This window comes from Macrotis lagotis, chromosome 2, assembly GCF_037893015.1.
Source record: "Macrotis lagotis isolate mMagLag1 chromosome 2, bilby.v1.9.chrom.fasta, whole genome shotgun sequence".
Lineage (NCBI taxonomy): Eukaryota > Metazoa > Chordata > Mammalia > Peramelemorphia > Peramelidae > Macrotis > Macrotis lagotis.
In genome coordinates this window covers 65,527,404-65,546,769 of record NC_133659.1, presented here as the reverse complement: position 1 = coordinate 65,546,769, position 19,366 = coordinate 65,527,404, and the positions used below count along the sequence as shown (strand labels likewise).

Below are 19,366 nucleotides of genomic sequence, written 5' to 3'. Positions count from 1 at the left end.
ACACAGATAGGTAGTTATTAAGTGTCTGAGGCAGGATCTGAACCCAGGTACTCCTGACTCCAGGGCCGGTGCTCTATCCACTATGCCACCTAGCTGCCCCAGAAGATAAACTTCTGATGATGGAAATGCTACTGCATTTGTCAGATAAACAATCATTGCATTTAGAACTTGTTCTAGAAAGGTATTTTGAAATTATGCAAAATGGAAATCCTCAGGTGTTCAATACAGGAATACAGGGTGAGATACTGTTGAGTAGAGCTATTGGGTAACCTGCGAAAAGGTCTTGGAGTCACAATGCTTCCTCTTCTAGACTGCTTCATTGTCAATGACATAAAAAGTATTTAGAAAAGCTAACATCAGCTTTAGAAATAAACCAATGTGAGAGGACAGATAAGCTTGTCATGATTTAAATAAAATTTAGATTTTAGACTCAATAAGATGAATCATGTGGAGAAAGTTATATTAAATGAATGTTAGAAGTTCCTGCTCCCATTTTACAACATTTTCTCCAAATAATTATGTTTTGTACCTGCTTGACACTGCAACATAATAAATTTATTTAAAAAAATTTCTTTGCTTTAATATGTTTATACATTCCTGTCTTTTAAAGTATTTGTCTACTCTCAAAGACTGGAAAAACTAAGAGATGCTGAATTCCATACATTTCGCTGCTTTTATGACATTTTAAATAAAAGTTTGAAAATTCTGAAAGGAAATTAAATCAGCAAATATAATTTTCTTAATAAAATATATTTAATATTTAAAATTTTAATATACCAAGTAAAATAATTCAATGAACAAGTAATATGTAAAGAATCTTTCATGTCTTTAACAATGAGACTTTAGAACTATAAGAGGGAGGCTTTTAAAAACTTCTCCCCAATTTCTGTGATTTCCCCCCTTAAACCTATAACTTTTTTTAGGTTTTTGCAAGGCAAATGGGGCTAAGTGACTTGCCCAAGGCCACACAGGTAATTATAAAGCATCTGAGGAGGCTGGATTTGAACTCAGGTACTCCTGACTCCAGGTCCAGTGGTCTATCCACCACACCACCTAGCCGCCCCAACCCAATAACTTTTAAAATGTACAGAAATTCCACATCTCTAATCTACCAGATGATCTTTCAGATGCTCTTTTGTTCTTACATGATCAACATATACTCAAAGGGTTTGCATGCTCCATACCAGGAGACATGTCACAAAACACTCAACCCTGCCTATCTTTTATTTCTCCTCCATCTCCTTCCCTAAATTCACTTTCATATGGGGCCAGCCCACTGTCCTGGGGCCCTTCTTTGCTTTCTCCAGCAATCTCAAAGAGAACTGTGAAGTAGATCTGTCATTTCCCACTCATTGCATGAGCAGCCCACCTTCTTTTTAACTAATTTCACTACTTCTTCAAAGATCCATATATTAGTTGCAGGCTGTTAACACTCACCATATACCTCACCATTACTTTCTATGTGATACTCATTTTTAATTCTTCAGAGACTGCAGTGTTCCATGACTCATAGCCACAAACAATATAGTAAAATATTGGTATTTAAAAGATGGTCCTTTGTTTCTGGAAGAAGTTCAAGGTTATTAAGAGAGCTTTTTAATTTCCAAAAGGTCACTAAACCCACTTCTCTACTGCTGTTTAATTCTAGGCCCAACTTTTCCATGTACAGTTTGTCCCAGATTTTATAGTCAATATTTATCCATCTGTCTGAAAAGGATTGGGAATTAGATTTGTAATTTTATTAGTATGAGAAGACTTCTATCAATGAAAGTTTATATTTTTCTTCAGCTTATAGTCTTAGAGAATATTCTAGATGGAATACTAGGAAATGGACATAACTTCCCATCCTCTTTCATTGCCTCTTTCTCTTTATATAAATATATGTATATGGACACATGTAATATATGTACACATACATAAAATTATATAAAACTTATGTATATGACATATGTATCTAATATATATACATATATAAGTATGTATGTCTATATATGTATTTTATGTATATGCCTATATATATAAATTTTCTTTATCCACTTGGTTTATCCTATGTATGGTTAGGTCAAACTGTCTAAACTAAAATAAATTAATACAAATTTTGAGTTTGAATTGAATTAGATCCAAATTGATAGGCACATTAAGATTTATTACTTCCCTAGCCAGATTAATCTTCCAAGTGCCCAGGCCTAACCATATCACTTCTCTTCTCCAGTACTTTCAGTGGTTCAATATTACCTCAAGGACAAAATACAAACACCTTCCTGGCATTTAAGTAATTGTATAATTTGACTCCAACCTTCCTTCCAAGTTATATTTAATTCTAATTCCCATCACACGTTCTATGTTCTAGACAAATAAAACTACCGGTTTACTCCCCTCCCCCACTTGTACATATACCTGAAAGCTGCCCCTATGCCTGGGACAAACTCCTCCTTTCTTTCCACTTTTTGATATCCATTTTCTTCTTTCAAGACACAGATGGGATACCACCTTCAATCAATCAATCAACAAGCATTTATTAGGCACCTACTCTCTGTCAATCACTGCTAAGTACTGAGGAAACAAATAATGAATGCATCAGTCCCTCTTCTCAAGGAGCTTCCTATAACAGAGGAGATAATGCATATGTATATATATAATATATCTGTATATATTATATATAACATACACACATACATATATATTTACTTGATGTATAGAAAGAAATTTTTAAAAACTATACAAAGTAGTAAAATAGCAGAAAGTTTGGAAGGGGAGGGCCTAGTAATTGGGAGTGGGGGAATTTGGTGCTTGAGTAAAGTCTTGAGGAAAGAGAAGAATTCTTTGGAACAAAGATGACAAGGGATATGGCAGCACAAGGGCACAGAGGCAGGAGATGGGAGAGCAAATGTGGAAAAAATAAAGGAAAGGTAGTGTGGCTGGGGCACAAAATGTGAAGGAGAGTCATGTCCAGTAATGTCCAGAAATGTAGCTGGAAACCAAGTTAGAAAAGCGTTTAAAACCATGAAAGGTCATAAGTTTACTGAGAGGAGAGAAGAGGCTTAGCATAAGGAATAGGGAAGCACCTACAATTAGAGGGCCTGATATGGATAGTGAATGGAGATATTACCTATTAGATAACAGGAGAATTGAGAGTAGAGGTACAAAAAGGGAGAGGGGGAGAGAGAGAGAGAAAGAAAAAAATTATTCAGTATTTGAATATAATCAACAATGGCAAATGAAGCAGATTGATTGAGGAAGAGGAGGATTTGAAAAAAGCATCAGATTTGGCATATAAATGATTGTAAATAACTTTGAAGAAGGCAGTTTGGGTTCTTTTAGTTGAAAGTGATATTTCCCTCTTCAGATTTTTATTTTTATAGCACTTTATCTACTTTCTACCTTTGCCCTTGTCACACATTTACTTTCATGTATGCCCTTTCATCATATTTACTTGTGTACATGTTTTTTTTCCCATTAGATGGTAAGTTCTTTAATGATAGGAACTGTGTTGTGTATCACTATTGCTTTGTATGAAATAAATGATTAATAGATATTTACTGAATTGAGTGAATAAGTGAAAGTAATGAGCCTTTCATTCTTCCCATCTCATGCTATATTTATTAATTTATTCAAGAAATGTGAAGATACCAGGAAAGATGACTAAATGAAGGGCCATGTTTAAACCTAACTTCCCATCACTTCAAAATAACAAGGAATGTACTATAAAGAGTCATAGAACAATAACAGAAACACATAGGGGATAGAAAGGAACTAATCATAAAGAAAACTGTAGAATGATCAGGAAAAGAGAGTGAAAAAGATAATTTTAAAGACTCTGGTATAATAAATAAATACTACATAGTAAAACAAAATGATTAGAAAATATCAATGCAAGGAGAAATACTGCCAGAAAAATGTAATCTCCAGAAGTGATGATTCAGCAACTGAAAGAAATTGCAAAGTGGTTTAGAAAATATTCAAAAGAATTATGATCATAATTAAAATTTGTAAATTAAGGTGAAAGGTCTGGGAATAAGGTTATATGAGGGAAAATATCTATCCTGAAGAGATTAATAAAAGATATAACCTACTTCAGGAAGCAAGCTTAGGGTCATGAGGTCAACATTGTAAGTCATCTAACTTTTCCTGCCTTTAATGTCTTTACCTTAAAATGAAGGGTATGACAATAGCATGGGATGTGGACAGAGTACTGATTTGATCTTAGATTTGAATTTGAATCAAACCACAGACACTTACTAGCTATACTAGCTATAGTATCCTAAGCAAACCACTTGACATTTCTGAGTCTTAATTCCTTTATCTGTAAAATGGGAATAATATGAGAATCCTAAAAGTACTAATATTTCCTAATTCACAAGGATCAGCTTGTGAAGACTGAATGAGATAATGTGATATAAAGCAACTTGCAAACCTTAAAAAACAATATAAAAATGTACTATGATCATGATTATGTGACTTCTAAGGTCTCTTCCTGGTCTTAGATCCTGAGCTTATGATTACTAATGAATGGAAAGTTGAGTAAAATTACTTCTATGATTCCAATTAAGGTTAGAATTTAATGACTGTATTATCTTTAAAAAAAGACAAGACCTATTCACAGATCTTTTATTCCTCTTCATCTAATTATCTAGGCAGGAGAACATTTGGCCAAATGAAACAGAAGCAATAGCTTCTGCAGTGGGCATTTTAACCTGAAGGCAACAAGAGTCAGGTAAATCCCATCTACCTTTTCCTAGACAAAGTGTGAATTTCTTGGGCAATGTAATGGCCCTTTGGGGCAGCATGATCACTTTCATAACTTCAACATTGTAGCCATTTATAGATAAATTTGTCAAAACTTCAAGAATAATCAAATTTCCACATGTAAGCCATCCCTTTGGTTTGTTCTTTAAAACAGATGGGAGAGACAGATTTAGAGAGGTGTCCAAAAAGACACTGGACCATAAGAAGACTGTGATAATTTCTAACAAATTAGAAGAATGGTTAATGAGAAGCCGAAGCATCCATATTTGACTTCTAACCTGTTTAATCAAGTCACTTCTGGAAAAAGGGAAATGGGCAGAAGTGAAGAAATTGAGTCCAGAAACTTCTTCAAAGAGTAAATACCTAATTCCTTTGCCAAGTATCCATGGAAACAGGGAGTAACATTGGTTTAAAATATAAGTTCATTTGCAAAACATTACAAAGAACAATGACAAAAGGGAACATAAAAGTATAAATCAATCAAGGTGAAAAATGAGCTTCCTTTATGGGTGAAGTCAGAAGAAGAAAACAAGTTGATTAATGGATTCTATCAGTGGGTATTTTTGTATCTGTTTTTTAACGGTGATGACAATGATACTTTAATATTTAAACTCCATTGATGAGGCACAGTAGATAGAGGGTCAACCCTGGAGTCAGGAATATATCTTCCTGAGTTCAAATTTGGCCTCAGACATTTACTAGTTATGAGACCCTGGATAAATTACTTAAAGCTGTTTGCCTCACTTTTCTCATTTGTAAAATAAGTTGGAGGAGGAAATGGCAAACCTCTCCAAAGGAAATAGTTTAAAAAAGAAAACTCAAAACGGGGTCTTGAAGACTCAGTCATGTCTGAAAAAACAATTGACTGACCTCAGTACTTCCTGAGGAGTAGATCAGGGCAGTTTCACTTCAAAATTTGAAATTAGGATGAATGGTTATGTAAAAACAATCATAAACAAAGAGGGCCATGTTCAGTTTTGGGTGCAATAGTTTAGGAAGCATTATTCTAAATTAGCTATTCTCCAGAGGAGGAGAGTTAAACTGCTGAAGGGTATAACGCCAAATGAAAAGAAGAGGAAGAAACTTGAAATTATTTAGCTTAGAGAAGAGAATATTTCACGGAATCATGAGATTTGTCTTCTGTGTAAAAAGGATTAGACTTGTTCTGCTTGATTCTGGAGAGAAGATGGGCATTAGGACTATTCAACTAGTAATGACTTGCTTTCAGAGGTAGTGTGTTATTCCTCGCTGGAGATCTTCAAGCAAAAGCTGAATGCCCATTCATTTGCTATGCTCTGTAGAGATTCTTGGTCAGTATGGGTCAGAATAAGTGAACTTGGCACTCTCTTTCAAATCAAAGCTAAGAGATGAAACCTTATAGGATTGTTTTGAAACTCAAAAGGAATAAAACTATTCCATATTTGCATACGAAAGTAAGCTATTAGGATTTTTTATTTAGGATGCTATCATAAAATATTTTATAAATATTTTAATGGTTTTGCTTAGTCAATAAAAGTATCTGTTATTATCTCCCTGCCCCATCTCACCCCCCAACTTCCTAATGTTAATTACATAAAAGTCTTGAACTTTATCCAAAATAGGGTGAAGATTCTGTGCAACAGGAATCCAGCCATGTGGGGCTTGAAGAACTCATAGTTAGGTTACAAAACTACTCAGCAAAATAGTCCATTCTGAAACATATGAGACAAAACCAAATAAACAGACTTAGAGAAACAGTAAAGAGATCAGTGAGCATTATTTCCAACATAGATTGTGAATACAGGCCTTCTCAGTCACAAGAAATGTGTGTAGCCATTTCACGTTTCTTACACAAATAGTCCACACTTAAAGAATTTTTAAATACCTTCCCCTGCAATGCTTGTTTTGACTCTCTGCCAAAAGCTACTTAATGTTTTTCCAAAGATTGTTGGATGAGCAAGAGGAAAAGAAATATATATATATATATATATATGTGTGTATATTTACATATATAAATATATGTATAATAAATACACACACACACACACATATATATATATATAGTAAACTTTAAAAAACCATGAGAAGAATAGATCGGTTGTTTAGCAAACAAGTTCTGTTTTGGATTTGGTCAAACTTCCAATCTCTAAATTGGTCTAAACTACCACCCAAAAAAGTTGAGACTAAAAAAAAAAAGATTGATCTAGTAGGTCAATGAGCATGTGATCTAATTTCTTTCTTAGAACCAGAAAGTATCCAGGTTGAAGAGCCTGAAAAAAAAAAACCGTATGGTTGGAAAGGAATGAAAATGAAGAGGTTTTTAGCCTACAAGTAAGGAGGCAATTAGCCCTAAAGCATTTCAGACAGAATCTAGTTACACAATGGCTGGCTAGTCTATGGCGCCCAAAGCCAAGAACAACACTCACAGCCAGCAGTGTAAATCATTTCTAGACCACTCTGTGTGGAAAAGAAGGGAGGGGGCAAGGAGAGTGGCTGCCCAGACACCAAGCAGATTTTTAATATTTACTCTAGTGAGGTACCTCACTTTCTCAAAGCATGAGGTAGGAGTGGGGCACAGCTAGCAATTTCAAAAAGATTTTCGAGGTGAGGCAAACTTACAAACAATGCTCTCTCCAGAAAGAGACAGGAGTGCATCATGTGGTCTGAATTAATTTGGGGCTACTCTGTGGTTTTTCTTTGCTTCATATCCAGGCTGATGTCGTGGGGGAGTGGAGAGGAAGAAAATGAGGTTTTGGAAGGTCTGCCTGGAGTATGTCTTTACTCATTTTCATGAAAAATGCATCACTTGACTGAGTGCTATATTCAACTTAGAAATTTTTTTTGGGGGGGGTGGGTTAATCTCATGAAAATCACATGAAAGCTAGAGCTAGCCTATTATAAGCAATGAATCAGTCTGAGAAACATTCCATCTTCTGTTAGCAAGGCAAGGTTTCAGCAGGTTCCCCAATAACATGTAATCAGCCCTCGTGGTCAGGTCATGAGAGGTCCTGTAGTGATTTTGACATAGCATAAGGGGAGCAGAAAACTGAAAGGCTTGGAAGGCTAAAATCAGAATCAGAGCTATCTGACCAAAGCTAACGGTTAGGCTGCCAATGAGGTAGCCCATCCATTCAGAGAACTCACTCCTCCATTTACTAATTTAGGAAGGAATTGTTATAAAAATCTCTAATTCATCTTGGTTCCTAAATGGAATATTTCACATATCTACATTGTCCCCCAATTTCTGACACACCTGAGTCAGCAGTAATGATTTGTCTGGATTTTAATTTTCTATTGTCATTTTTCTACACCTCGCAGAGAGTTTTCAATTCACACACACATTCCTTTAAGAACAACATAAGTTAGCTAGATTTAAATCCTTCTATTTTCAAGACCGAAGTCCCTAAAGGGAAATTGTGGTTCAGGTGCCAAGGAATATAGTCATTCATTATTTCTTTTTTTCCTCCCCTTCTTAGCTCCATAAGGATATTCACAGATGGGGGATGGGGGGTATGAAGGCAGAGGAAGGGGAAAAGTGAAAGGGAGAAGAAGATGGCATTTTAATAGCTCCTACCACTGATTTCACACAGTAGGAACCTTGTGCTCCAGACTTGAACCACTTCCTTCCTCTTCGGGCTAACTTTCCACTAAGTTTGTGTCCTAAGTATTGTATTGTTGATTCTAGATGTAACTGGAAGTGAATTTGAGTTACAAATGACCTTTTTGAGAGTAAGACTGGGGGTGCCTGAGGAAGCTGCACATAATAACGCCATCTATTGTTGGTGAGCCATTTTGAGTAAATATTTTCTCTCCATGGAGGAAAAGGCAATCATTGGTGAAGCGGCTATAAAAACATCAGAGCCCTTTTGTTCCCCTCTTCTCCAGTGCCTAGTAGTACTCCTCAAAATTTAAAAAATTCTATGTACTCTGAAATAATCTAATATTTAATAGTTACATGCTTTTCAAGGGTTACACTTAAATTAGATCTCTTTTCCATTCTCTTTCCTTTAGAGAAATGAAAGTCCAGTTCCTTGCAAGAATGTCAATATAATAGAGGTGTCTATACCACTGTGTGTCCCTCAGCCAAAAAATGCAGTCCCCTTAGGAAATCCTTATCTAAAATGTGGGCTAAAATGTTCCATCAGGGCCTTGTGGCAAGAAGTTTGAATACTGAATATAATAGCTCACATTTAGATAGCATTTTATAGTTTACTGAGCACTTTACAGCTATTACCTCATTTGCTATTTGGTTCAATAGTTTATATAACCCAAAGGAAGGAGAGGCGAGTTAATGAAGATTTTTAAATAGTGGTAAGATTAAACACAGAATACAGCAGTTGGTTTCATATAACATTGAAAAATTATACTTCCCACATCACCTCCAAATGTTTATCTGAGGATTATGAGGATTTGATAGCTTGCTTAAATCCTTATTCTGATGAAAGGTCCCTAAGATGGTCCCAGGGTACCCAGAGATGGTTCAGTCTTTTGTCTGTTCTCTACTCTCTGCACTCAGTTCTAAGTAGCTGAACCAAGTGAGCCATAAACATTTTTCTGATAATGGTGACCAACTTAAATGAAGTAAGATATTTTTCACCATCTTAACATTTGTATGTTAGCTAAGTGTTATTTGGGTTACATAGACATTAGATGGCTGGGAAAGATGGAGTTTTATTTAAGTCAAAGGCAATTCTGCAGAGACATTAAAAAAATAAAATGCAGACAAAGCAGGTAGCCTGTTTGCTGGGAGTGGAGTTGTTCTCTTATCTCCCTTAATTCTGGAAATGGAAATCAGACAGGCTTTAAATAATTTTTGATTATTTAGTATCTCTATGCTTTGTTTTCCCCATTAATAAAATGGGAATCACAATACCAATAGGCCATTTAGAGACATTGCAAAGGACAATAAAAATTATAAAGCTGCTAATAGCCAAAATACTCCTACAAATCCAAATACAATATGCTAGAAATACAGAAAAGTCATGTGTAAGTAAATGAAAGAAAAAAATTAAAATAATAGTCAACCAACTTAAAAAGCACAAGAACTTCATGAAACAGTTTCTATCTTGAAAACAACAATAATTATTTTAACTAAACCCTCTCAAATTTAGTTTTAATGACATAAAGGGGGATACAGGATGTTCATTTTTACATTCACAGTGACTTTTGTAGTGATAAGTTCAATAGTTTACTCCTGTCTATACAGGGGAATTCAGCAGGATGGGGTACAGTATCGCCCAGTAGAGAGAGCAGTCATTTTAGATAGGATAAAATATGTTTGAGCTATGCAAAAACCACAATCTACTAATGGCTCACAATCCCTTTGGGTGAATCACAGTTTGTTGCATTAGTCTCCTTTGGCTGTATACTGGTCTGAGAAGCTAAAGGATTGGAATTTGTCACTTAATCAGCTGCCAAGAGGTGGGTACTCTGATCTGTATCATTAAGGTGGGCAGAGCCTTGAGTGTGCCATCTAACTGAACACGCACTTAGTGTGGTTCAAGTGAAGATATTCTATTTTAAAATGTACTGAAAATAGTTGTGTTACTATCATATTTTTAGTTGTTTCTAGTCTTTTCATTTCATTTCATTATTAGCCCATATTTTTGCCTTTCCCTGTAATAAAAGTGTATTTTAAAATGGTACATTAGAATCTCTCCCCCTCCCCCAGCTTACTAATTCAAAAACAGCTGAACTTACTTTCTGAAAACATGTAAAAACTCCTGGGCTGAGACCTGGTATATCAAATTTCAGACTGAAGGGTTTTTTTTTTTTTTGGCATTTGTATTACCAACAGTTTATACTAAAAATGCTGACAGATGTATAACAGCCTTACCAAACTGATCTTTACGTGAATCCTGGATAACTATGTGGTTTCTTGGAGGGGTGGAGGGGAAGAAGAGAAAAAAACACATTACCAGTCCCTGAGCAATTTAACTTTAAAAAAAACCTTGCTTTTATTTTTTTTTCAACATAGAAGAGAACCATTAGTCAAATGTTACTGAATTTGGGGGACCTATGAAAGGCAAACTCACTTGCTATTTCCCATTCTGTCTTCTTCACACTATAAAAAATATTGCTGTATTTACCCCAACTGAAAGCAAGATAAGAGCCAGACTTCTGAAGTTGTAACTTAGAAAACTCCAAATAGATAGTTAAGTGAAGGATTTGCTGCAGGAAGTCTCTTAAAACTTGGAGAAAAAATGAAAAATCTCTGATTTTGATTCCAGTGGTACTTTTTCTTTGCTGATACTAAAGAATGAGTTGAGAAGACTAAAAACTGTGAAGGCTGGATCAGAAATAATTGAATGTTTATAAGTATTCTACAGACAAGTCACTGAGGCTTTCCATAGTGGGGTAGAGGGAAGCAGCAGGAATCATTTTAAAGGATGTCAGTGGATGAAAATGAATCTTAACTTTAAGGAGGAAGAAGAAATGAATAGTCCTTTTGTCCCTGTAACCTTTGCGATCTGAATCCATTTTGGATAATTCCATCTGGCATGCCTACATTTTCTGGTGTTGTTTCAGTTGGAAATGATATTCCTTGCTTCTGTTTGTCCTGATCCATTGAGCAACATTATGCTGCATTATTAAGGAACAATTAAGTAATATATACTAACAGATAGATTCAATGCTGCTATACATCATGAGGCTAAGAAAATAGCTTAATGTAACTGAGCAAAAACAGCTTTGGCATAATGCCAAAAACAGGATTCAAAAAATTCTTTCCTCTCTGACGATGCAGTCTGTGATGCTGGGGTATTTCAGAAGACTAAACATTTTATTACATTTCTACTTCCCAGAGAATTGCTTTCACAAATTCCAAGGAAAGCACTTCCTTTCCTACCCTCCAATTGTTATCCAGTCCTGCTGTAATATATGCTGCTTTCCTCCTCTAAGTCCCAACCAAAATACCACCTTCTATAAGAAGCTTTCCCCACCCCCTTTCAATTCTAGTATTTTCCTTCTGTTGATTATTTCCAATTAAGCCTGCCTATAGTTTGTTTATACATAGTAGTTTACATATTGTTTCCCCCCCCCACATTAAACTGTGAGTTGTTTGAAAGAAGGGATTGGGATTTTTGCAGTTCTTTTTATCCTTAGAGTTTGGCACAAGGCTTGGAACATAATAAATGCTTATTAAATTATTGCGGATGGAATGACTAATAAAATGATTTTTCTCAAAACCTGAATGTTGTATAAATAATCACGAAATGGAGAGCTGAATTGGAAAGATTAAAATAATTCAGAGATCATCTGGATGTCATCAATAGGTACCTTAAAATCAAGCCCAAGAAATATATCATCCGAGGGAAAAACAACCATTCAAATAAAATAAAGAGGGAGGGCATTAAAATGTGAGTCATTCCCTCTAGTATTTATTATATTGGTAAGCACTGAAGATGAATGGCACTGATATAAAAAGTGAAATGGGAGACTCAGGAAGAGCTGAATTCAACTCTCAGTCCAGACCCCAGCTGTGTGACCTTGGGTAAGTCAGTCATATAACCTGTTTCAGCCTCAGTTTTTCTCATCAGAAAAGTACTAGTACCTAGGACTAATCAGTTGTGAGGATAAAATGAACTAAAATAGAGCATTCCTAAAAGTCTTAGTGTAATGTTATTCCATTAAAGCTTAAAACTGTACCACTAAGACTTCTGACTTATTTCGTATGTAAAGCATCTAAAAATCTTAGATCACTATACAAATGATGTCTGTTGTTAAACAACCTTCATTTATCATCTCATTCATTTATGAAAAAATCTAAATCACTTTGATTCTGTCAACAAGTACAGTAAAACTTTATTATAAATTTAGCACCCCTCTAAGCTTTTTACAACACAATTTGATCCACTAAAGTGGCTGCAATTACTCTCAGAGGTAGTTCTGGATGGTTATTCTCCTTAACACTGTAGCTCATTAGCCCCTACTAGTGTGCTTCTCTTTAACAATCAGGCCATGTACTCAGCTCTTAAAAAGACATTTGCTCAAATGATAAACAAGGAGACAAAGAGTATTCCCCACCTTCCAATAAAACCAAACCAAATTAACCCTGAGGTATATTTTTCTATAAATGCACACAGACTCCACAGGGGAAAGAGTGGGCACACACTTGCATCACAGGGTAAATTCAACTCAGATCTTCAGAATGGCAGGTCTTTATACTTCTTTCCTCCCTGGAGTGTCCTTATAAAGTTCACTTCAGTTTATGGCAGTGGTGATAGATGGTTGTGTCTTTGCTTCACTGGGCCGACTCTTCAAAGGACATGACTTCTTAGTTGGATAGATCAATATGTTGTTAGGCCAGGTCAAGCACATCATGCTGCAGTGGAACTGGTTCCTCACCAGGCTCTGTTACTACTTGACTTGACTGGGCAGGATGCTTCAGGTCACTGCTGGACCAGGCAGGTCTTCTTGGCTGCTACTGGACTGGACAGGTATATCTGTCATTGGCCAGTTGTTGGCAGACTGAGCTAGGCAGATCATCCTGTGGCTGGCCTCTTCACAGCATCCACTGCTTTTGATGGATATAATGATATTCTAAATTTCCTGGCATCACTTTTTAGTGGATAACTGCAGTCTTCTCTCCTTCCAGCCTCTGGCTCAGCTTTGGTGTTACATCTTTTTAGCAAGATTCATGACTTCAGCCTAGGATTGGCAGAAGACCCTTGTCTTGATTTTCCCAGAGTCTTAACTCTGATGTTCATCACATTCAGGCAAGAGGTGGGAGAGATCTGACCTTTCTTGCTGGACAATTCTCCTTGGATTAGAGATAGTTTTCTTCGGGTGTGTGTGTGTGTGAACTGATTATCCCTTTACAGGTATACTTGCCATACTGCTCTTGGGTCTAATGCAGATGAACAACTGAGAATAAAGGCACCATTTATACATTGGGACAAGTTCAAGTCTTACTGGTCATTCAGTGAGCTATTCAGATTTGGAAAATATCTGAGAAAATGCAGGAAAAAGATAATTATCTTCTCATATTCAGGTGGATCAGGTTGAGTAATATGATACCACACTAGAAGAGAGTATTAGAGTCATAAAAAGAAGTGTGACCAAGCAATGCTTAGTGGAGGAAGGTGGAACAGGGGTTAAGAAAAATCAAATCAAAACAACAAATAAACACATCACTCTCTTATTTCCTAGAATGCCCTTGTCATTTCCTCACTTCACCCCAGTTGGGATTTTGCTATGCCCCATAAGCATTCAGAATTGGGGAAGCATCATTCTATATTTAAAATCTAAAGAAGTAGGGAAAAGTCCCCTTTCTTCTATAGTCAATAGGACATGATACTAAGAGAACTGGGTATAATATTGCCTACAGAAATTAATCAAAATGTTCAAACATTGATTGTATTTGGTACTGAGGATACAAAAATCAAAGCATGAAATAATCTCTTTATTCAAGAAGCTTACATTATAGGGAGAAATTGTAAAAAGTCATAGAATGGCATCCTCATGAGAGGAGATTAATACTTTAATATCATTGAAAAATTAAATACTATTCTTGGGGGACAGGTGGTATGAAAGAATAATGAGAAGAAATTTTTTAAAAATTATAAATTAAAAGTCTTGTCTAACTAAGGAAATTTTTATTTTCTAAAGATATATACATCACATTTGCATTTTGCATATATGCTATATTTATGATTACCATTTATAAAAGATGTTCTTCTATCTGTTTGACCACTCTTCAGTCTCTTCCAGATTTTGTCATCTACAAATTTGATCAACATGTCATCTGTGCCTTATCCAAGTCATTAATAAAAATGTTTAACAGCACAGACCCCTTGGGCCCGACTCCTGCTATATTGGCATTTGAACCATTTGCAGCTATCATGTTTGGTCTTCCAAATATTTCTGAATTCATCTAATCAATATCTCTTATCTCCACTTTCATGAAATAATTTTAAAAAAAAGCTTTGCTAAAATCTAAGTAAACTCTATTGCAACAGTTTCCTGATTTACTGGTTTAGTAATCCTGTCAACAAAGAAAATAAATCCAGTGTGACCAGCTCTGGCCCAAGTTATACAAGCTCTTTATAATCCCTGTTCCCCTATCCCTAGCTCTCAAATTGCTTGCTTACTATGTTGTTATCTTTTTTCACTTTATATCAAGACTTTTGTCCTTCCTTAATCTTGTGCTACCTCACTTGCTTTCCAAGATCTTTCAAAAATCTCTGTAAGTGGCTAATCAATTATCTGCCACTTTCTTCTAGTTCATCTGGGTTAAATGACTTGCATTTATTCAGAGCAAATATTTTAATTTTAATTTTTTAATCTTATTTATTTTAATCTTACTTATCTTGGTTATCAAATCCATGTTAATAATTATCTTTTGGGGGGTGGCTAGGTGGTGTGGTGGTGCAATGGATAGAGCACCAGCCCTAGAGTCAGGAGGACCTGAGTTCAAATCTGGCCTCAGACACTTAATAATTACCTAGCTGTGTGGCCTTGGGCAAGCCACTTAACCCCATTGCCTTGCAAAAACTAAAAACAAATTTATCTTTTTGTCATTTCCAATGTAATGGTCGTTTGTGGCAGAGAAAGTAGAACCTCAAAAGAAAGAAAGGAAGAAACAAAGAAGGATATTGACTTTTTGTGTCAATTATCTCTTTTCTCTCAAGAAGAGGTTCTACATCTTCTTTGATTCTCTTTTTGCCCAATAGAACTAAACAAACAAACCAACAAATCCTTTTTGTGGACCTTGGGTTCTTTTGGTAGCCTCAGCTGATTTTGAGCCCTAGCATTCATAACAGTATTTATATAGGACTATGTGACATGCACTTATATCCTTTCATTATTTGGCCTTGCTTCTATGATCTGTACATTTCTTTTTTAAAATCTAAGTTTCTGACTTCCTGCCTAGTTGAGTGTTCAATAGGAGACAAAAGACGCCGTTCCTAGACACTTAGGTAAAATCCTGAAATTTAGACCAGACTGAAGAAGGATCAAGAAGTTTAATGAGAATTTACAGTATTTGACTTCTTCCACACCAAAACGTCATAAAAAGACAGCTAGCAATATCCATAGCCCTCCATTGAATTAATGACAGAGCCTGGGTCCTGGTAGCCTACAAAATTCTGTGTCCTAAGGAGAGACTAAGAGCAAAGGTATGCTCAGAGAATTAATTACTCTTTCAATCAATCAATAAGCATTTATTAAGAACTCACAATCTTCTAAGAACTGTGCTATTATCTGGGACCACAAGTTAGTCACTAAGTCCTTGAAAACTCCACTGAACAGTACCTGGCAGACCACCAGCATGAGTCCACAATGCTCAGATAGGATTAGTTCAGATCTAGAAAGTCTGATGTCCCTCACACTTTGTCCTGAGATAACAGAGAAAGTCCTGAAGATATCGGATTCTAAGCCTCAAAGATATGGAGGGCCATATTCAGGTGATCCAGGGAAAGATTCAGGGGGATGAGCTTGGTCCTGACTTGAAGCCCAAATTCAGGAAATAAATCTGGAGAGATGAATAAAAAATGTGTGGGTCCAGGATAAAAAATATTTACAACTCTAATTCCACAACTGCACAGCAGATACTCAAAGGAAAAAAAATGGCTTTTCTCCAAGGACCAAATGAAGACCTTAGAAGAAATATAACAAAAGCTTTAAGGAGGAAAAAAGAAAGGGAAAATAAGTAGCTTAAACCAGAAAGCTGTAAACTTTACTCAAGAAACGGACTCTCAGAAAACTACAATGGAATAAATGCTAATTAGTAAATATATGAGACAGCAACAAATATTAACATAAATCAAAATATTTAGAAAAATGGAAGAAAATGGAAGATATCCAGAATAAAGAAATTGCCTGGAAAATAGGTAAAAGGGAGACTGTTTTGGAGCCATGGGATTTCCATGAAAACTATGATTTAAAAAAGCCAGTTATCTATATTTGACCTATTAGAATCAAAGGTCAGAGATGGAAGGATTCACTAAATTTCTTCCTGAAAGAAACCCTATAACTAAAAATTCCAGTAGTATTATAGTCAAAATCCAGAGCCATACATCAAATAAAAATTATTATAAACATCCAAAAAGAATTAAGTGAGCAAGCACTTACTAAATACTTTTTAATGTCAAGAAAGTAAAAAATAACTCTTGATCCCAAGTAATGAGGAGAAAGACAATAGGAATATACAAATGGAAAATGCAGGATAAACAAGATAATTTCAGAGAGAGAGAAAGGACTAGCATTAAGAAGAATGGGAAAGAATTCTTGATGAATGTGAAATATTAATTATCTGTGGTTTGAAGAAAGTCAAAGAAACTAGAAGTTGGACAAGAGGAGGGAGAGTTCCAGAAACAGGAAATAGCCAGTGAAAAGGCACAAAATCACAGCAAGCAGGTAATTATCACGGAATTTGGAGAAGAGTGGTACATTTGAAGGTAAAAGGGAACTTAGGGAGAGAAGACAGTAAGTTCTTTGATCAAGATACTAAGTTCAATTTTGGACAAGTTGAATTTACGATGTCCGTAGGACACCCAATTCAGAATGTCTAGTGGACAGTTGGAGATATCAGCAGAGAGTTTAGGACTGGACAGGTAATTTGAGAATCTATGGCAGCTAAAGATGTCATTATTATAAAGTCTAGGTTAGAGTCTTAGGGGACAATCATGCTTAGGGATATATACATATATATATATATATATATATATATATATACATATATATATATATATATGGACTGCATGAAATTCTAGCAAAGAAGACAGAGAAGGACTGTCAGACAGGTGTCAAGAGAACCAAGAGAGAAAAATGCCATGAAAACTTAGAGAGAAAAAAAATCAAAGAAAATAAGATAATCATGTCAAAGAAGAGAATTTAAAGAATTTCTCTGAAGAGAAATTAAGGAGGATGCAGACTGGAAAGTTCTTGAATTTGGCAATAAAACATTGATATTGGAGTCCAGACTGCAAAAAGTTGGGAAGAGAATGCAAAAACGGAAGGAAAGTCACCGATTGTAGATGTTTTTCTCAAAGAATTTAGTCATAAAAAGGAGGAGTAATGTGGGATGACATGTTGGGGGATGGATGGATGAAGTGATTATTTTTTGAGAATGAAAGAGATATTGGAATATTTTAGGAATCAAGGCCATAATCCAATATGTAATGAAAGATTGATAGGGAGAAATTGGAAATGATAGAAGGGGAAATCTGAGAGAGAAGATGGGCTAGATTAAGATCACTTATGCAGGTAGAGAGGTTACTCCTGGAAAGGAGAAGGAACTCCCCTTCATGGTGAGATAATGCTAAAGAAAGATAAAGTGGAGGGAGCCATCTGAGTAATGGAAGATGAGGAGGGGAGAAGGAGCTCTTGGTGAATTATCTCAATGGGGCAAAGTTCTCAGCTAAGAGGGGAGGGATTGCTAAAGGAGGATTGAAAAGGTTTGGAAAAACTATTACAGTGAATCAAATGGGTAGATATAAAAGGATTACCTACTCAGCTGTGATTATGTAACATAAATTTAAATTTATAGGAGGCTCAGTCAATATAATTTAATTATTTTCTCCAGTTTTGTTCAGCATCATATGAGCAGGAGTGAAGGCAGCAGTTGAAATACAAATTTCTATTTAAAATAGAGGATAATTTGGAATACAATCTTCCAAAGAATAAAAGGTATTTTTTTACAATCACTTTATTTATAATCACTTTCCCTCAGTTTTCCATAATTCGCACTCCAAAAACCAAATCTTTTTGATCAATGAGAATCAGATCCAACAGAGAAATTTCCCTTTTGGATCCTCTGTCCATGTAAGATCAAAATTATCTTTATGGCAAAGCAAGAATTTAATAGTTTCTTTGTTTTTGGCTGAGAGAACTACAATTAAATGTCCAGATAATCAAAGTCCTTCATCACTACATCATCAGTCAACAAGACTTAGTGTGAGACTTGTGACCTGTTTCTCAAATGCCTCATCTATTTCCTTGTTCTGTCTAGGAGGTCTGTAGTATAATTAGGTAGTATAATTGTAATATGATATTTCAAGAACAATATCACTTCTGTTTTATACTTCCTCAATATTGTTCTGGTATTTTCTCATATGAGTAATACCTTCTCAGTAAAGAACATTACTCCACTCCCCTTTTAGCATATTGTTTCTTTTGATATATCCATCAAGAACCATGGTTGAATTAGATCTTCTATCTACTCCCTTTTTTAAATGAACACATACTTTCATTTTATTCAGTGAGTTTTGATTCAAAGGGAGGACTAACATAGAATGGTGAAAAATATGGATCAGTACTGAAAAATAAAAGAAACAAAACATGTGGTCTATACAGAAGCCTTATATAGCTATATTATAATGTTTTTAAAGAAGAGAATTGGGGGGCACTGAACATAGTATATTACGCAAAGTAAAACTGACTGCACACATATCTTAACAAGTAGGAATCAACTATTTAAAACTGTATGGGGGCAGCTAGATGGCACAGTGGATAGAGCACTGGCCCTGGAGTCAGGAGTACCTGAGTTCAAATCCAAGCTCAGACATTTAATGATTACCTAGCTGTGCTTGGGCAAGCCACTTAACCCCATTGCCTTACCAAAAAAAAAAAAAAAAAAAAAAAACCTTAAAAAATTTAGACTGTATGAGACATTTTGAATATGCTACATTATCTATATATG

The 19,366-nt window shown here is 35.4% G+C and overlaps 1 protein-coding gene across 8 annotated transcripts in view; it reads right to left on the bottom strand.

The window, feature by feature from the left end:
* Positions 1 to 19,366, bottom strand: part of DNM3 (dynamin 3) — a 670,943-nt gene that overhangs the window by 64,483 nt on the left and 587,094 nt on the right. For 5 of the 8 annotated variants that reach the window (XM_074222020.1, XM_074222018.1, XM_074222019.1 and 2 more), the window contains one exon: positions 2,398 to 2,490. The exons of the other annotated variants lie outside the window; for them this stretch is intronic. In XM_074222020.1, the coding sequence (XP_074078121.1) occupies positions 2,398 to 2,490 (93 nt within the window). The remainder of the gene's footprint in view (positions 1 to 2,397; positions 2,491 to 19,366) is intronic. 8 annotated transcript variants of the gene reach the window in all.